At 44.3% G+C, this 19689-nt stretch overlaps 1 protein-coding gene across 1 annotated transcript in view; it reads right to left on the bottom strand.

Moving 5' to 3' along the window:
• Nucleotides 1-202: 202 nt before the first annotated feature.
• Nucleotides 203-19689, bottom strand: part of FAM194C (family with sequence similarity 149 member C) — a 37124-nt gene continuing 17637 nt past the window's right edge. Inside the window, 5 exon segments of the mRNA XM_024756482.1 lie at nt 203-594; nt 1186-1309; nt 6950-7081; nt 12904-13024; nt 13793-13945. Coding sequence (XP_024612250.1) covers nt 203-594; nt 1186-1309; nt 6950-7081; nt 12904-13024; nt 13793-13945 — 922 coding nt within the window.

Below are 19689 nucleotides of genomic sequence, written 5' to 3'. Positions count from 1 at the left end.
CCCAATGCAGCCAAAAATAAATAAATAAATAAATAAATTTAAAAACATAAAAACGACTTTTAGCTCACGCATAAAAAAGGCAGGCAGTGGGGCCAGATTTGGCCCCTGACCGCAATTTGCCAGCCTCGGCTCTAACCCATGTCCCCGGTCTGCTTTCTTCCCAGCCTTATCCCTAACTAAAATAGTTCAGCTCTTCACATGTTTATCTTCTATCTTTCCCCACCCCTAAAATTTCAACTCCAAGAGGAGGGGCCTCATCTATTTTGTTCACCATCGCGTGTTTACTACCCATCTCAGCATCTGACACACAGAAGCCGGAAGAAATGAAGGCCCAAGCCCACCTGGGTGTGACCGTGGCCTTGGCCTGGACCTTGATGCGCTTCTTCCGAGTGGTGATCACAGGAGCCAACACAGGCTCCTCCTTCGAAGACTCTCCAATTGAGGATTCGGGTTGGGCTGACTGAGATCGTAATAAAAGGATTTCTCCTGAGTATAAACTCAGCTTGGTGGCGTGCTCAGGATAGGGCCCGGACCTTAATCTGGTCTGAATGATTTCTGCCTCTTCCTTTACTGGATATTCTACGGTGAACAAGCCTGTGAACAGAAGACACTGGTGTCACTCCCCGGCGTGGCCTGGCCGCCATGCCCTGCTGTGAGACTGCACAGCTCCCCCTCCAGGCCATTACTCTCGCAGTCTGCTGCCTCCCGTTGTCTGGCCCAGTGCTCCCACCCTAGTGCAGCTAGTGGATCAGTAAGTGCTAGCTGAATGGAAGAACAAATCAATCTCAGTTCTGGCCATCTGTCAAGACCCAGCTTTGATCCGTCCTCCCCCACGGGCCTGTGTTTCATTCAGCTTTGTGTCCTTAATAGCACTCAATGTAGAGGCTGGGTACACTATGCATCCATGTTGTTCCCTGTGCCTCCAGACTTAAGTCATTTCCATCTATGTTCTTTGTTGTATTTTTCTTTTGCTTTCTCTGCTAGACTGGCCAAGGGCCTCTCATTTCTTTATTCACTTACCAAACATTTACTAAATGTTGGGCACTGGTCATAAAGATGACCCCATACAGGAGTTCCCTGCCTCTGGGAACTCCAAGCAGGAGTGGGGGGCGGGGATGGGAAAACAAAGAAATATTTATAACGCTAGGTAGTAAGATTTATAATTGTACTATATAGTCTCCTTACCTGCCGCCAGCAGGACGGAGTTCATGAACTGGGACACTGTCTTCTGAAACCGCCTCTTGATCTCTGCCAGGGCCCGACTCATCTTAGACATCTTTTCATCCATGCTGCTGATTCTGTGGGTCATCTGGGGAAAGGCCGAGGGGAAGGGCATTGTCACCTGCCCCGCCAGGAGCCGTCTGCCCAGCCCAGTGACCACAAGGCTAAGCCCTGGCTTAGAGGATGTGCCGCTCCTGCCTGGGACCCACCTCTCTCCCCTCAGCCCAGTGAATCCGCACACGCTGACCCAACCCACCTCAAACGTCCCCCCCCAGGGAGGTTGGTTGCACTGGGCAGAACTGTTCCTTGCCTTGGACCCTCACCACTTTCTCTATGCAGCCTGAAGACAGAGGTTAGCCCTTTGTGAAGTGATCAGTTGCGTGGGAGCCTGTCTCCCCAGCCAGACTCTGAGCTCCTAGAGGACAAGGATCGGGTTTTGGTCTCCTTTGTGTCCAAGTGCCCATCGCACAGAAGGCACTCAATTAATGCTTGTTGCGCTATGAATAACTGGATGGACAAACGCCTCTCTGGACGTTTGCTGCCTGTCTCCCTCTATCGCACGACCCACAGAACGCTCTTCACCCTGCTGGCCGCTCTCTGCTGAGAGACTGCCCTAGGCCAGGGTTACACAGATTGACTGGTTCCCATGGGCACCAAGGCCCAGGCCTCCGGCCTCAGTTCAGGATTACTCCGAAGGGCCACACTGGCTCCGGAGCTCCTATGGGACAGTGAGGCCGCCCTGCAGTTCAACCTCTGCCTCTGCCCGGGGCGGAACTAGTTCAGATTCTGGAGTTAATGGCAATCAGGGTGTGACATTTTCTTCAGGAAGGCGTTACAGACTTGCTAAGCTACCAGCAATCACTCCCCACATTGAGCTTGCACATCTGCTCATTCCTGTCCTTCTTGCCCTGGGTTCTGGTCACTTTTTACTTTCTTTATCCCTAAACTTCGTCAGCCCTGAAGGCAGGGTCCATGCAGTCTGTATCTCCCACTTCACACAGAGGAGGTGTGAAATAATTTTTCCTCTGCAGAATTGAAGCCTCAGGTGGAGAGAGCAGGGTGAGTGGTGGACAGACTTTCTGAAGAGCGATAAAGTCAGCCACGTATCCCTCTTTGTCATGTAGGCAGGGCTTCTGTAAACGATGCTCCAATTAATAGCAAAGCCTCAACCATCCTTCTGTTTGTTGGCCCCAACCTCTGCCTCTGGGCTAATTTTATTTATTTATTTATAATTTATACCCAGTCTTGCTTCCCAAAAGGATCTGAGGCAGCACTGGGCTACTAAAGCATTTAAATTGAGGCGTTTCCTCGCTTCCAAAGCGCTGTCTTGATAGAAAATTTAGTGAGGAGCCTGGCCGCAGGGCTATAAAAGCTGGGGCTGCCATTCTGCCTATCGCTCTGATGGGTGGTTCCTTCCAGGGTGATGGGTTTAACAAGTTTTCCACTGACAGGGAGTGTGAGGGAAGAGACCACCCTACTCACACCCCTCAGCTTTCCTAGATGGCCACAGGTTTGCTGATGAGTGGGTGACAACCAGCTCCAAACACACACACACACACACACACACACACACACATACACACACGATTGCAGTTGAATGGATTTTTAAAGTCCCAGGAGAGAAGTGTGGGATAGCTGGGTGGGCCTTTACACATCACTATACAAATTGGGAAACTGAGGCCCAGCAAGGAAAGGGAAGGCCTGAGGCCACCTCCTAGCTGAGGCTCTCTGCCAGCCTTGAGATTTCACATAAAAATATTCCAAGATGCTTAACCTAGAAGCTAGGGTCAACATTTGGAAATCCTGTTACCCACAATAAGTCTTCATTTGTTGTTGTTTATCTAGTCAGAAGGTTGTAATATACAGTACACCACCCTGCTCTCTCAAACAGAAGAGGTTAAGACGAGGATGCTCGGGGGCAAGTCAGTCTCCTTGCTCAACATCAACAACTATCCTCTAGAATGCGGTGGTTTTCAGAAGCTGTTTTAATTCCGTTTGTCTCTTTATCCCTACGCTAGATGTCTCCAAGATGGTTATGCTTTTTGAGTTACAATGTTCTTTTTAATAGATAACTTCCAGCCTCCTTCCACACTGTCAGCCTCTGCAAGCTTCCCTTAATGAGGACTCCACCTTTAGATCCCCACTGTTCACTAAAAATATAATGCGAACTGCATGTGTGGCTTTGAACATTCCTGAAGCCACATTAAAAACATTCTCAGGCTTCCCTGGTGGCGCAGCGGTTCAGAGTCCGCCTGCCGATGCAGGGGACATGGGTTCATGCCCCGGTCCGGGAAGATCCCACATGCCGCGGAGCGGCTAGGCCCGTGAGCCACGGCTGCTGAGCCTGTGCGTCCGGAGCCTGTGCTCCGCAACGGGAGAGGCCACAACAGTGAGAGGCCCACGTACCACAAAAAAAGAAAGAAAGAAACAAACAAACAAAAAAACATTCTCAGGGAACTTCCCTGGTGGCGCAGTGGTTAAGAATCCGCCTGTCAATGTAGGGGACACGGGTTTGAGCCCTGGTCTGGGAAGATCCCACATGTCGTGGAACAACTAAGCCCGCGCACAGCAACTACTGAGCCTGCACTCTAGAGCCCGTGAGCCACAACTACTGAGCCTGCACTCTAGAGTCTGTGAGCCACAGCTACTGAAGCCCGCGCACCTGGAGCCAGTGCTCCACAGCAAGGGAAGCCACTGCAATGAAAAGCCCGTGCACTGCAACAAAGTGTAGCCCCCGCTCACCACAACTAGAGAAAGCCTGAGCGCAGCAACAAAGCCCAACGCAGTCAAAAATAAATAAATAGATAAAAACATTCTCAGAAGATGAAATTAATTCTAACAACATATTTATCTAACCCAGTACATCAAAAATATGATTATTGCAACATGTAATCAAAATAAATGATCAATAAGAAATGCTACATTCTCTTTTCATACTAAGTCTTTGAAATGCAGCGTGTGCTTTCACTTCCAGCCCATCTCAGCCTGGAATTGTCACATTTCAAGGGCTCAATAGCCATTTGTGACTCCTGGCTACCATATTGGGCAGCTCTGGACCTCTGATTCTAGCTCTCTAAGGCTGCATTTAGCTAAGAAAACATAAGATGTGAATGACTGAGGGGCTTTCCTAGGCCAAGAGGACATGTTCGGTACATGGAACTTTGAGTGATTTCTCTCAGCTGTTCATGGGGGCCTTCATCTGCTTAGCCATGTTCCAAATTTCAGAGATTACCAGACAAGAGGTTGCCAGAAAAACAAAACATTACTGCAATTTTATGTGAACAAAAATTTTTCTATTATCTATTGCCTTTGATAAGTAAATGCACATTTTTTAACATACAAATTGACAGAATGGACTCATTGTCATACAAATTGACGGAATGGACTCATCAATCAGCAGTCATCTCAGCCCTGATGAACTCAAAATCCTGGCGTTGTTTTTGCTCTTTGGCATGAGGAATGTAGGCTGAAGTCACTGGCGTCTGAGTTTCCTGGGTGCTCAATGAGATCCCTTTAACGAACCCACCAGCTCCCTCAGCGCCCCTCTCTCCCACACACCACACCAGTCAAGCTGGATCACAAACCTGTGTTGATGCTTTTGCCCCTTCCATTAGAGTGAAAGTATTTCAGAGACTAGAGGGAGTGAGGCTTCTTTCACTTCGACATCCCCGGCAGCCAATCCGGCACACGGCAGGTGCTAATACATGTTTTGGGGTGTTTTTTTTGCGGTACGCGGGCCTCTCGCTGTTGTGGCCTCTCCCGTTCCAGAGCCCAGGCTCTGGATGCACAGCCTCAGCGGCCATGGCTCACGGGCCCAGCTGCTCCGCGGCATGTGGGATCTTCCCAGACCGGGCATGAACCCATGTCCCCTGCATCGGCAGGCAGACGGACTCTCAACCACTGCGCCACCAGGGAAGCCCGCTAATACATGTTTATTGAATTAGCTAATCAACTAATGAAGTTGAAATGCTGCTGAAATGTAAGAGCAGTGAAAAAAACAGGTGCAACGCTTCCCTCCAGGAAAAACACAGGTGTTCTCTGTGTCTTGTTTAGATAACATGGGTCTCCAACAAATGCCAGCCTCGCGTGTCCCCATGTAAAGGGGAGACGTGGGGCTGGCTGCTCCTATGGGCTCTGTCAGCCCTGCGAGCCTGTTGGCATGTAGTGGCAAATGCCCTCACAGTGCAAACGCCTCCTTCAGAGTGACTATAATTTATCAGCCAAACTGGGACACTTCTAAGAGTGAAAGGGATGCTACTAATAACTCCTGGGCTGATAGGCGTAAACCGGGACTGGCCCCGGGAAGACTGGGAGGTGTGGTCCCCCTGGCTCCCACTCCAAGGAGGCTTCTTGAGTGAGCCAATCCCCTGTGTGTAATGCCAGCAGTCAGTGCCACCAAGGAGCCCATGGCCACCCCAGTCTCATGGTGAATGTCAACTATTATCTTCCAGACTATAAACTCCTCAGGGATCAGGGACTTTGTCCCCTCATCCTCTCCATCTCTTTCCACAATGTTGACTCTGGACCAGGCACACAGTAGGATCCACAAAGACCCAGTGAATGAAGAACTGAGTTTCCAGACTCCAACACTGGCTCACCTACCCCCTTAGCAAGTGCTTCATTTGAAGCAGTCCCTGTGCTTCAGGGCAACAGTACCTGTAGGAATCACAGGGAATTCCCACTTTGGTAGAGAAGGCTGGCTTGTAAATAAAGCAGTGTTGGAATGGAGGTGAGTCACTGCTGGGAGGGCTGAGCAAGGGGACAGGCAGACTCTACCTGGGATGGGAAAGGGGGTGGTGGAGAGGGTCATCAATACATGGGCAGTTACGCTATCCGGCATCATATCTCCCTTTTCTGGTAACAGCACCGTAATTTTCCTTTATGGAACACACTCCTGCCTAATCGTTTGCCCGAGTGGTATACCTGGGGCTGATCACACCCCTCGGCTCGGGATGGACATGACTACTCGAGCCTGGCTAGTAAGAGCAACACACATACCTCACCACAGAGAACATTTCAGGTGCAGGAAGTAGATGGAGCCAATGATGTTGGTGTCGGCACCTCTACTGAAGTGCTTAGCAAAGAGAAGTCCTCTTTTTCCTGGGGAGACCAAAGCTGGTAGAACAATAAGCCTGGAGAGGCTCATGACCATCTTGTCACCATAATAAGAGAAACTCCTTGGAAATAGAGCCAACAAAGAGGAAGGCAGAGCCAAGAGATGGGAAGATCTGATGGAATCCTTTGAGGGCCTGGATCCAGCCATGCCTGATGCTGCCTATCTACAGACTGACTTTTCAGTTTACTGAGCCAATACAGTTTCTTTTTTTTTTTTTTGCAGTACGTGGGCCTCTCACTGTTGTGGCCTCTCCCATTGCAGAGCACAGGCTCTGGACGCGCAGGCTCAGCGGCCATGGCTCACAGGCCCAGCCGCTCCGCGGCACGTGGGATCTTCCCAGACCGCGGCACGAACCCGTGTCCCCTGCATCAGCAGGCAGACTCTCAACCACTGCGCCACCAGGGAAGCCCCTGAAAGACTCTTGATAGAAGTTTCACAGAGAAGGTGGTACTAAAGTCAGACAGTGAACGATGAGTACAAGTCCATTAGACAGGTAAAGAGGTGGGGCCTTGTATGGGTCGGGGAGGCAGGAAGAACAAAGGCATTCCAAAGTGACAATCCATGTTGAAACACTCTGGGGTCAGGCCTGGGTGACTGGTCTGTGTGCCTTACCCGTTTATTGTGCAATGTCCCATGCGGACAGCCGTTGGCCGATATGGGGAGTGTTACTATCTCATTCAGGGAGGTAAAGGTGGCCATGATAGAATCCTGTCCTAGCACCATCAGCTTCATCTGCTCATTCACCTGTGGATGAAGAAACCAGGACTCAGTGGATCCCTGCTTCTGTTGTCCACCTACCCGTTCCTGACCGGGTAGGTGGGACAACAGAAAACCACAAAACACAAAACCCCTCTTGGCTGGGGCCTAAGAGAGCTGTAAGATTTTTCTGGTTATTATGCTAGAACCCTGTTTTCAGGGAGAACACATAAGAATTCCAATTTTTCTTTGAGGGATATGCAGAAAAAATAATGATGGTTCTTTACCCCTGCCCTTTCCCTTTCCAACCCAAACCTGTAACCAACTGTGAAGGAGACACAGGGATCCAACAGGCGAGTCAGCTTTCATTCTGGTAGAGTTGGATAGGAGTCAGAAGCCAACACTGTCCCTGAATCTGATGCTGGGTCCATCCAGGCACCAGGTCTGACTAGGAAAGCACGCAGAGCTACCTTGGCAGGGGGACCAGAACTCACCCCTCTGCAGGTGGGTGGGCAGATGGCAAAAGGGAACCTAGCCAGGGCCGTGCCACACATGCTCATTTCCTTCTCCTGCAGTCACCAAATGTGTCACCACTCCTCCCCTGAGGAGGGGCCACCCTTTTTCATCACTTCCAAAATGGTGGGATTTCCTAGGTAAAAGTCCCAGAGAAGAACACAGGGAGGGTGAGTTGCCCTTATAGCAACTCACTCCTCACTAAGAACTCTGTGGCCTGGAGTGAGTCCCAGGTCTGCCTCTGGTTAGCAAGCCACTGGACCTCCCTGAAGCTCCCAATCTTCAATATCAGAGTCAAAATGCTCATGTTAGGTTCAAATAAGATAAAGATTATGGAAGTGGCTTTCTAAATCACAAAGGCCCACACCAAACACGAGCAGATATTGTCAGGATGTGGCAGAGCAACACGCACGTAAGGCCCTGGGTGGTTCAGGTGTGCAGAGAGTTATTTATGCACAGTGGCCCCACCAGGGTCTGGGCGTCTGTAGCTCTACAGCCCCTGACCTACACGTGCCCCAGAACTCCTCGGAACTAAGAAAGTGCTCTCCATCTTCACTCCTTCCATTTCCTTCTAGGATTCCACTTGCTGGTCCAGAGATCCACACTCAATTTCCTCACCATCCAGCCCAGCCCCTTCCTCATTCTCTGCAGCCTGGATGCTAGTCCCCTTCCACACTCTGAAAACATCTGATCCATGACCATCTTCCTGCCAAGTGTGTGACATCTTCAAACTTGTAGATCACTCTCACTTAAGAGAGACACTACCTGCTCCAGTTCTCCTTCTAGAGACTGTAGAACAGAGCTGTGAGCTGTGGCTGGGAGCTCAAGCACTGTGGTTGGACACTTGAGGCAGGTTGCTTAGCTTCTCTGAGCCAGGGGACAATAACAGAATCTTTCTCTGGGGCCCTAAGCAGATTTCACAGATAAAATAAGCAAAGGGCTTAGCTTGGTAGAGCTGTTTTTAATTATCTTGGCCCCTGGGTGGTTTCTCTTCCTCTTCCCAATGTCCCAACGATGGTGCTCTGTGAACTCAGCCACTGCTCATCTTCCTGGGAGTTTGTGAGCCACATGTATATCACGTGCATATCATCCCCAATCTCTCGTTCTAGGTGAGGATCCCTGTCCAGAGAGAGATGTCCACTGAGACCAATTAGCACATCAAAAACCATATGGGTCTCTGAGCCTCTCAGAAACTGCTTTGTTTCCACCCAGACACACACACTCCATGTGGAGTCATCTATAATTCCCTCCTCCTCTCATTTATCCCCTACAGCCCATTTCTGAATGCCACTGATTTATTTTACTGAAATGGCCCCTTTAAAAAATATTACTAATACCCTCCATCATGTCAAGTCTGGCTAGTAACTCCTTAACTAGTCTTTCTACTAGCCCCATCTGCTGATCTTTCCCTCTCCAGTCAACCTTCCACATAAATGCTGGATGGAGCATACCAGCCCTCAGCTTAAAAACTAACCTGCTGGTTATACTCCCACTATAGCTGAGTCAGGTCCTAACAGGCTGATCCTCCCACAGAACTTGGAAAAAATACAAAAAACAACTACCCAAAGGCTCAGAAGAGTAAGCAAAAGCAGGCAGATTTCGAAGAGTCAAAACTTAAAAGGATCAACGTGGGATGAGTTCTTTCTGGCCCAAAGAACCAAAGGAGAAAACCTGGGGTCAACTACAGTCACAGAAAAGTAAGGAGAGAATTACAGAAGAGACAGAGAAGTAGAGTCCCAAATGCTATGATTAAACAGTCCACAACTTTGGCTGATCCCTGAACCATGTGTGAGCGTGAAAACTTGAGGCAGTTTACTTCCAGGTAAACAGAAGACTGAACTGAGATTTGAGCTGCTGCCCACTGCGTGTGAGACAAAGTTTGCATTATGAGTCTAAACAAGCCCATTGCCTGTTAAAACAAAAAAAATCAACACTCTTCAGAGAAATACATCAGAACTCAGAGACTCTAAAACATAACATCCACAATGTCAGCAATCCAAAATAACTCAACGTGTGAAGAGCCAGTGAAGTGTGAGCTGTTCTCAAGGCAACAAATAACCAATCCTGTCTGATATGTCCCAGATGTTGAAATTACCAGACAAGGCTTTATAGCAGCTAACTTAACTATGCTCAATGAGGCAAAGGAAAATATATTTGTAATGAAAGAAAAATTAGGAAATCTCAGCAGAGAAACAAAAAATATAAAAAACTAAACAGAAATCATAGAGTTGAAAATAAATATCTGGAATTTTTAAACATCACAGGATTAGCATAACAGCAGAATGGAAATGACAGAATAAAGTCAGTGAATTTGGAGATAGATCCATGTAAATTATCCAATCTGAAAAGTAAACAGAAAAATATTGGACAACAACAAAAAGAACAGAGACTCAGGGACCTTTGGGACAACATAAAAGGTCTAAAATACATGTAATTGGAGTCTCAGAAGAAAAGGAAGGAGACTGGAGTGCATTCTTCCCCTAAAACAATGGCAGAAGACTCCCCAAATTTGTTGAAGGATGTGAATTTACAGATTAAAGTAGCTCAGTAAACCCCAAACAGAATTTATATGAAGACAACCACACGCAGACACATCATAGTCAAACTTAGAAAACTAAAAGAGAAAATCTTGAAAGGAATGAGAGAAAATGAACAATGATTTGAATAACTACAAACTTCTCATCAGAAACTATGGAGGACAGAGACAGTGGAACATGTTTAAAATGCTGATAGAAAAAAACGTCAACCAGAATTCCATATCCGGCAAAAATATTCTTTCATAAAGACATTTTTCACATGAAAGAAAACAGAATTTGTTGCCAGAAGATCTCCATTTCAAGAAATGCTAAAGGAAATTTTTCAGGATGAAGAGAAATGATACCGGAGGGAAACTGGATTTTCAGAGAGGAATGAAAATGCTGGGAACGATAAATATCTGGGCAGAAACAAACTTGCCACTGCAGCCTCCAAGACAGCATGCAAACTCCTCAGCATGACATCCAGTGCCTCTCACCTCCACCCCCCTGACACATACAGCTCTTGCCCACTTTTCTTTCATGAGAAGCACTTGTGAACTTTTAACAATGCCACCATGAGTCCCAACTCCAAGCCTTTACAGATAATATTCCTCTATCCAGAATGCTCTCCCTCCTTCTTATCTGTATCTATGAGAATAATATGCACACACACTCATGTTACAACTCAAGGCCACTTGTGTTCCAGGCCACTCCTGACTGTACCAGCCTCTGTTGTGCATTTCTGTATGCAGCTCTAGGGAACAGAACAATGAACTAAGACACACTGCTGAAACACTTTAGTGTGTCAAAGCACCTTCCCCACCACTGTTTCATTTAGTTCTCACAAAAGCAGTGTGAGGCAGGAGGGAGGCTCTTGTGACCCACCTTGTATTGATGAGCCACCAAGACTCAGAGAAGCTGAGTGGTTTTCAGAAAGCTGCACACCCAGGGTTTGGCAAAGCTGACACTAGTATGTGGCTCCTCAGACCCTCATCCCAGAGTTCTCTGTCCACTTGGCCATACTGACATATAACATATGGTGTCTGCCTGCAACCAATTTATAATCTTTTTGGATTGTAAACTTTCATACGACTACAAAAAGTTAAATAGTAAGGCAATAACTCAATACACTCCTGGACTGGAGATCTTGGACCTGGTCAAGCAATAGAAAGACTTGTGAAAACTACAAACTCCAGAACCTATGACAGACCAACTGAATCACAATCTCTCTAGGGCTGTGCCTGGGATCTATATTTTTGTTAAAGTCCCATGGGTGATTCTGATATGCAGCCACAACTGAGAACCTCTTCATTACATGACTAATTGTACAATGACTGAAATTTGTCATTTCCGTCCGGATTACTTTTTAATCCAGACAGTGGGCACTGGGAGAAGAGAGAAATGGGTGTGGACTGGAGTGCCATGAGAACAGGAAGTCTGAGTAGGGCTTTGAAGGAGGGAAAATTTGGATTGGCAGAGAGAGAAGATGTATTATATTTCAGGACAGTGGGGTAGGAAGGGTGATACACGTTCAAGGAATTGAATGTTTCTGAGCAGTGGTATGGTCTACAGGAATCGAGATATAAGAATGAGAATCCAGTGGTCAACACAGAGGATGAACAGGAAGGGCATGACACAGGATGCTTGAGCCCTACCATGAACTCTAACAGTGCTTCTGTCTGTAACTCTTACCTTGGGTGGATTCTATGTTCTGTGATCTTTCTCTGAATCCCAACCTTATGAGCTTGTCCTTCTCTCACAGCCCTTATACTTTTCTACCACATATTCTTTTTTTTTTTTTGCAGTACACGGGCCTCTCACCACTGCGGCCTCTCCCGTTGCGGAGCACAGGCTCCGGACGCGCAGGCCCAGCGGCCATGGCTCACAGGCCCAGCCACTCCGTGGCACATGGGATCCTCCCGGACCGGGGCACAAACCCGCGTCCCCCGCATCGGCAGGCAGACTCCCAACCACTGCGCCACCAGGGAAGCCCTCTACCACATATTCTTATTATTCCCCTAGATTTCTGAGTTCCTTGAGGGGTATTGTCTATCTTTCTATCCCCTAGATTGGTGATTTTCAACAACAGGTGATTTTTGCCCCCCAAAGACATTTGGCACTGTCTGGAGATATTTTTGGTTGCCACAACTAGGAGAGGGGGTACTCCTGGCATCTAGGGAGATACTGGTAAATATCCTACAATGCACAGTTATTAAAAGGATTATCCATCTCAAAAAGTCAGTAGTTCCAGGGATGAGAAACTCTGCCATAGGTAAAGTGACAAGCACACTTAATTGCTTTATTAGTATATTAAATGTATTAAGTTATTATTTAATATTAGTAATTAAACATTTATTATTTAATAACTCTGATGAATAGCTGAACAACCAAATGAATGAAAAAAGGATTTGTGTCTATCAGCTTCCTTTACCTCTCAGATTTTTTTGTTTCACAGATAGTAAAACTATAACAACAAAAACTGGGGAGACCAACATAGAATTACTTTTCTTATTGCCACACATAGGCATTAAAAATAAAACTATCAACTACTGTAACAGTTACTTCCTAAAATAAAGGACATTTTAACTATAAAATATAATATCATTAATAATAAAAATAAAACAGGAAGCATATTACCAAGAAAGGTCAGTACAGCAGCCAACAGTTGCTGTAGGCTGGTGAAAAGTTCACTTCAGTCAGCCCTGGACCACTGCCCATCAACGTGGGAACCTCTGATATTACAAGCTCCTTGAGGCTAGGGCTCCTGTCATACAGGTAGCCCTCTGGCTCTTAACGCTGGACAGCCCAGTGGCAAGCCCCACCTCTGCTGCCCACCCCTACCTTGTATTCCAGAGAGAGCAAAGTCTCCGTCTTGGAGGTCCAGCTCCACTTGTGGACTACGTAGCCCTTGTAGTCGTTGACGGTCCCACCTTCCTCATCCAACACCAAGACGTATGGGCAGCTAGGAGAGATACATAAATGAGGAGCTTCCTCCAGGACCTGGAAGGAAGCCCCCATCACTACAGGCTATAGGCAGGCAGGGCTCTGAGACTCTGCCCCAGGTGGAGGAACTGTGGACTCTTGCAGGTGGCCCTACTTACCCCACCTAACATGGTCTGATGTCCCTTCACACCTGTTGATGCCACTGGGGAGTCTGTTGGGAAGGTCAGATCTGAAGGAGATGGTGGAGGCTCAGGCCTAACCCAAGGGGGAGAGAAATGGAACATGTGCCCGTAGCCCAGGAGCCTGAGCATATAAGATCTCAGGCACCAAAATGGGAAATGGAACAACCGTCACATGAAAGTAAGTCAATCCCTCCTGGAACAGTTCCTTAGGAAAATCAGACAAAATCAACATTTGGCTACCAAGAATATGTGCTACCCATGGCCTCTCCTTCACTGCTTCCTAGTATAAAACACTTCTCTCCCCTAAAGAATTCTTCCATGAATCTAGCTAACAGTGAAGATCTCAGTGCTCTGGAGGGAACAAGTGGAGTAGGACTTGGGGAATTTCCCTTCTCATTGGCTATGACATGAATCCAGCAAGTAAGGGCCTCAAAGCACCTATGTCCCTACAGGCACTGCTTTGGCCCTGCCACACTGTCTTCCTAGATCTCTGGACACTGCCTGGTCCATCTTTTCCCCAGGGGCTCCTACTTTGCACCTCGGTGCCCCACTTTGTCACCCTCAGAGATACTTCCATGGGGCCAAGATTCCCCCAACTGACTCACCAGGCCTTCAGGTTGTAGTGAACGCAGCCCTGGCCTTCAGCATTGAACACGGCCAGGAAGGAGAAGCTGCGTGTGTCATTAAAGAGGCAGGTGATGGCTCTCCCTCTGCAGCACATGGGGATCTGACACACGGCGATGTGTCCAGAGGGATAGCTGGCAGAAATTGTTAAGTAGAACTAACAGAAAACTCTCAGAATTCTGCTCTTAGGTGCCTCATGGAAAGCAAGTCTACATGTCAGTGTTTTAGCTGTTTGGTACATCATTCCCAGTCTTCTGCACTTTGCATAAGTAACAACTAAATGACTATGGAACCAACCATGCCCTGGGTGCTTCCCTGTATCTTCTTTCTACCCCTCACAACCACCCTGTGGTAGGTACTATTACCTTCATCTCACAGATGAGTAGGATTTCCCTGCATGTAAGGGGTTTCCTGAGATGCAGTACTTTCAGTGATAAAACCAGGAAAGTCCCAGACAAACCAGGGTAAGTTATTCACCCAACAGATGAGGAATCCAAGGTGCAGAGAAGTGATCTGCCTTACATCACACCACAGGAAGTGGCAGAGCCAGTATCTGAACTCTGAGGCCAGGATATTTCTAATGCTGTTAGGCTGCTTCCCCTTCTTACCAATCTAGAAGAGTAGACAATGTCTCCCTGTTCATTTCCTACTTAGGAGGCCACAAGGAGCACTGGTCCTGACTAAAACAGATATGGTGTGGGCAGCTACTATCCTTTTTGCCAGAATTTCAGAAGTGCCCCAGACAGGAAGAATTTCAGTGATCCTACAATCCCACTCCTGGGCATATATCCAGAGAAAACTATAATTCAAAAAGATACATGCACCCCAATGTTCACTGCAGCACTATTTACGATAGCCAAGACATGGAAGCAACCTACATGTCCAACAACAGATGAATGGATAAAGAAAATGTGTTACACACATACAGACACACACACACACACACACACACACACTGGAATATTACTCAGCCATAAAAAAGAATGAGATAATGACATTTGCAGCAACATATAGGACCTAGAGATTAACATACTAAGTGAGTAAGTCAGAGACAAAGACAAATATCATATGATATTGCTTATATGTGGAACCCTAAAAAAATGAACTCATTTACAAAACAGGAATAGACCCACAGACATAGAAAACAAACTTATGGTTACCAAAGGAGAAGAGTGAGGGGAGGGATAAATTAGGAGTTTGGGATTAATACATACACACTCCTATACGTAAAATAGATAACCAACAAGGACCTACTGTATAGCACAGGGAACTATGTTCAATAATTTATAATAACCTATAATGGAAAAGAATCTGAAAAATAATATACATATACACATATAACTGAATCACTGTGCTGTATACCTAAAACTAACACAACATTGTAAATCAACTATACTTTAATTTATTAAATTTTAAAATAAACAAATTAATTAATTAATTATTAAACCAAAAAATAAATAAAATTCATTAGATGGATTTAGCACTATGCTGGAGCACTAGAAGAAAAAAATCAGTGAACTTGAAGACAGAACAACTGAAATTATCCAGCCTGAGGAGCAAAAAGAAAAAAGAATGAAGAAAAATGAACAGAACCTAGGAGAGCTGTGGGACACCACCAAGTAGACCAATATATGCATAATAGGAGTCCCAGAAGAAGTGAGGGAACAGAAAGAAATAATGGTTGAAAACTCCCCAATTTTTATGAAAGATATGACTCTATACATTCAAGAAGATCAACAAACTGCAAGTAGGATAAATTCAAAGACAGCCACGTTATTACTGAACTGCAAAAAGACAAAGAAAGAATCTTGAAAGCAGCAAAAGAAGAGACTTGTCATGTACAAGGGATCCTTAATAAGATTAGTGGCCAAGTCCTCATCAGAAACCAAGAAGGCCAGAGGCACTGGGATGAAATATTTAAAAAGCTGAAAAAAAAAAAAAGCTATCAACCAAGGCTTCTATATTGAATAAAACTATTCTTCAAAAATGAAGGAGAAATTAAGATTTTTCCAGATAAACTAAAGCTGAGACAGTTCACCACTAGTACACCTGCCCTACAAAAAATGCTAAAAGGATTCCTTAAGGTTGAAATGAAAAAACACTTGACAGTAACTCAAAGACAAACAAAGGAAAAAAGAACACCAGTAAAGGTAACTACATAAGTAAATATAAAATTCAGTATTATATTATTATTTTGTTTATAATTCCTTTTTTCCTATATGATTTGAAAAAACAAATGCATAAAACAATACTTGTAAATCTATATTAATGGCAATGTATATATAAAGAGTTAATTTCTGTTAACAACAAAATAAAGGAGGAGGAATGGAGCTGTATAGGAGCAGAGTCTTACATGCTATTGAGGCTAAGTTGGTCTTAACTCAAACTAATACGTTGTCAAATGTAATTAGTTTCTTCAGGCTGCTGTAACTAAGTACCACAAACTGGGTGACTTGAACAGCAGAAATTTATTCTCTCACAGTCTGGAGTCTAGAAGTCTGAAATCAAGGTGCTGATAGGGCCATATTCTTGGAGGCTCTGGGGAAGAACACTTCCTTGCCTCTTCCTATTTTTCTAGTGGTTACCAAGAATCTTTAGCATTCCTTGGTTTATAGATGCATCATTCTAACGTCTATCTCAGTCATCACGTGGTGTTCTTCCCTCTCTGTGTGTCTGTTTTCTCTTCTTATAAGGACACCAGTGGATTAGGGCTCATTCTAATCCAATATAACTGCATCTTAATAATTATATCTGCAAAGACCCTATTTCTAAATATGGTCATATCCTGAGGTTCCAGGTAAACATAAATTTTTGTTAGACATTATTCAACCCATTATACCAGGGAAACCAATAAGAAAATAACTAGAAAGTGTGGAGAAAAGGAAATCAGAGAGCTACCATATAATCCAGCAATCCCACTCTTCAACATATACCCAGAGAAAAACATGGTTCGAAGGATAAACACACCCCAATTGTTCATTGCAGTACTGTTTACAATAGCCAAGACATGGAAGTGACCTAAATGTCCACTGACAGATGAATGGATAAAGATGTGGTACATATATACAATGGAATATTACTCAGCCATTAAAAAGAATGAAATAATGTCATTTGCAGCAACATGGATGGACCTAGAGATTATCATACCAAGTGAAATAAGTAGGACAGGGAAAGACAAATATCATATGATATCACTTATATGCTGTATCCAAAAAGAAAAAATGAAAGAAATGTACTTATTTACAAAACAGAAATAGACTCACAGACTTAGAGAAGGAACTTATGGTTACTGGGGAGAAGGGTGGGAGGAGGGATAGAATGGGAGTTTGGGATTGACATGTACACACTGCTGTATTTAAAATAAAATGCCTTGGGACTACCCTGGTGGCGCAGTGGTTAAGAATCCACCTGCCAATGCAGTGGACACAGGTTTGACCCCTGGTCCAGGAAGATCCCACACACCACGGAGCAACTAAGCCCGTGTGCCACAACTGCTGAGCCTGTGCTCGAGGGCCCGCGAGCCACAACTACAGAGCCCACGGGCCACAACTACTGAAGCCCTTGTGCGTAGAGCCTGTGCTCCGCAATAAGAGAAGCCACCATAATAAGAAGCCCATGCACCACAACAAAGAGTAGCCCCCACTTGCCACAACTAGAGAAAGCCCGTGCACAGCAACAAAGACCCAATGCAGCCCCCATACATACATACATACATAAAAATAAAATGCCTTTCCATGAAAAAGAAAGAAAACAAACAGCAAAATGGCAGAATTCAGTCCTCCCATATCATCAATTACTTTAAATATAAATGGATTAAACTCTCCAAAGGCAGAGATCTGCCAAATGGATAAAAACAAAACAAAATATATTACTCAACTATATGCTATCTACAAGAGACTCACTTTAGATGCTAAGACACAACTAGGTTGAAAGTGAAATGATGGAAAAGGATATTCCATGCAAATAGTAACCAAAAGAAAGGTGGCTGTATTGATATCAGACAAAAGAGACTTTAGTAAAAATTTTTACAAGAAACAAAGAAGGACATTATGTATTGAGAAAAGGGCCAATACCTCAAGAAGATATAACAACTATAGACATATAAACACCTAGCAACAGAGCCCTAAAATATATAAAGCAAAAATGCACAGAATTAGAGGAAGAAATAGTTCTACAATAAGAGACACTTCACTACCTTACTTTCAATAATGGCTAGAAAAACTAGATAGAAAATCAGAGGACTTGAAAAATAGTATAAACCAACTAGAGCTACCAGGCATATACAGAACATTCCACTTGACAACAGGAGAATACACGTTCTTCTCAAGTTCACAAGGATTGCTCTCTGGTCTACACAGTATGTTAGGCCACAAAACAAGTCTCAATAAATTTCAAAAAACTGGAACCATAAAGAGTATATTCTCTGACAACAGAATGAAACTAGAAATCACTGGCAGAAGGAAATTTAGAAAATTCACAGACAGGTGGAAATTAAGCACACACTTTTAAACAACTAATGGATAGAGAATAAATCACAAGGGAAATCAGAAAATACTTTTGAGATAAATGAAAACAAAAACACAAAATACCCAAACTTATGGGATCAGGTGAAAGCAGTACTCAGAGAGAAATTTACAGCTATAAATATTCACATTATGACAGTCTCTAGGCCCAATCCATGTTGCTGCAAATGGCATTATTTCATTTGTTTATACAGCCTAGAGATTGTCATACTGAGTGAAGTAAGTCAGTCAGAGAAAGACAAATATCATATGATATCACTTATATGTGGAATCTGAAAAAATGGTACAAATGAACTTATTTACAAAATAGAAATAGATGTAGAAATAGATGTAGAAAACGAACTTATGTTACTAGGGGGGAAACGGGGGGGGAGGGACAAACTGGGAGATTGGGATTGACATATACACACTACTATATAAAAAGTAGATAACTAATAAGAACCTACTGTATAGCACAGGGAATTCTTCTCAATACTCTGTAATGACCTGTATGGGAAAAGAATCTGAAAAAGAGTGGATATAGTAAATCAACGATACTTCAATTTAAAAAAAGATTAAAAGATTAAAAATTTAAAAAACTAAGAGTGGATATATGTATAAGTGATTCACTTTGCTGTACAGCAGAAACTAACAACATTGTAAATCAACTACACACCAATAAAATTTTTTAAATATTCATGTTAAAGGAGAAGAAAGATCTCAATTCAATAACCCAACCTTCTACCGTAATGAACTATAAAAAGAACAGTAAAGTAAAACTAAAGCTAGCAGAGGAAGGAAATAATAAAGATTAGAGAAAAGTAAAACAAAACAGAGAAAAGAAAAAACAATAGAGAGATTAGAAAAACTAGATAGAAAATCAGAGGACTTGAAAAATAGTATAAACCAACTAGAGCTACCAGGCATATACAGAACATTCCACTTGACAACAGGAGAATACACGTTCTTCTCAAGTTCACAAGGATTGCTCTCTGGTCTACACAGTATGTTAGGCCACAAAACAAGTCTCAATAAATTTCAAAAAACTGGAACCATAAAGAGTATATTCTCTGACAACAGAATGAAACTAGAAATCACTGGCAGAAGGAAATTTAGAAAATTCACAGACAGGTGGAAATTAAGCACACACTTTTAAACAACTAATGGATAGAGAATAAATCACAAGGGAAATCAGAAAATACTTTTGAGATAAATGAAAACAAAAACACAAAATACCCAAACTTATGGGATCAGGTGAAAGCAGTACTCAGAGAGAAATTTACAGCTATAAATATTCACATTATGACAGTCTCTAGGCCCAATCCATGTTGCTGCAAATGGCATTATTTCATTTGTTTATACAGCCTAGAGATTGT

Source organism: Neophocaena asiaeorientalis, unplaced genomic scaffold, assembly GCF_003031525.2.
Source record: "Neophocaena asiaeorientalis asiaeorientalis breed wild unplaced genomic scaffold, Neophocaena_asiaeorientalis_V1.1 scaffold392, whole genome shotgun sequence".
Lineage (NCBI taxonomy): Eukaryota > Metazoa > Chordata > Mammalia > Artiodactyla > Phocoenidae > Neophocaena > Neophocaena asiaeorientalis.
The sequence above is the reverse complement of the archived record's forward strand: the minus strand, read 5'-3'. Positions and strand labels throughout refer to the sequence as shown.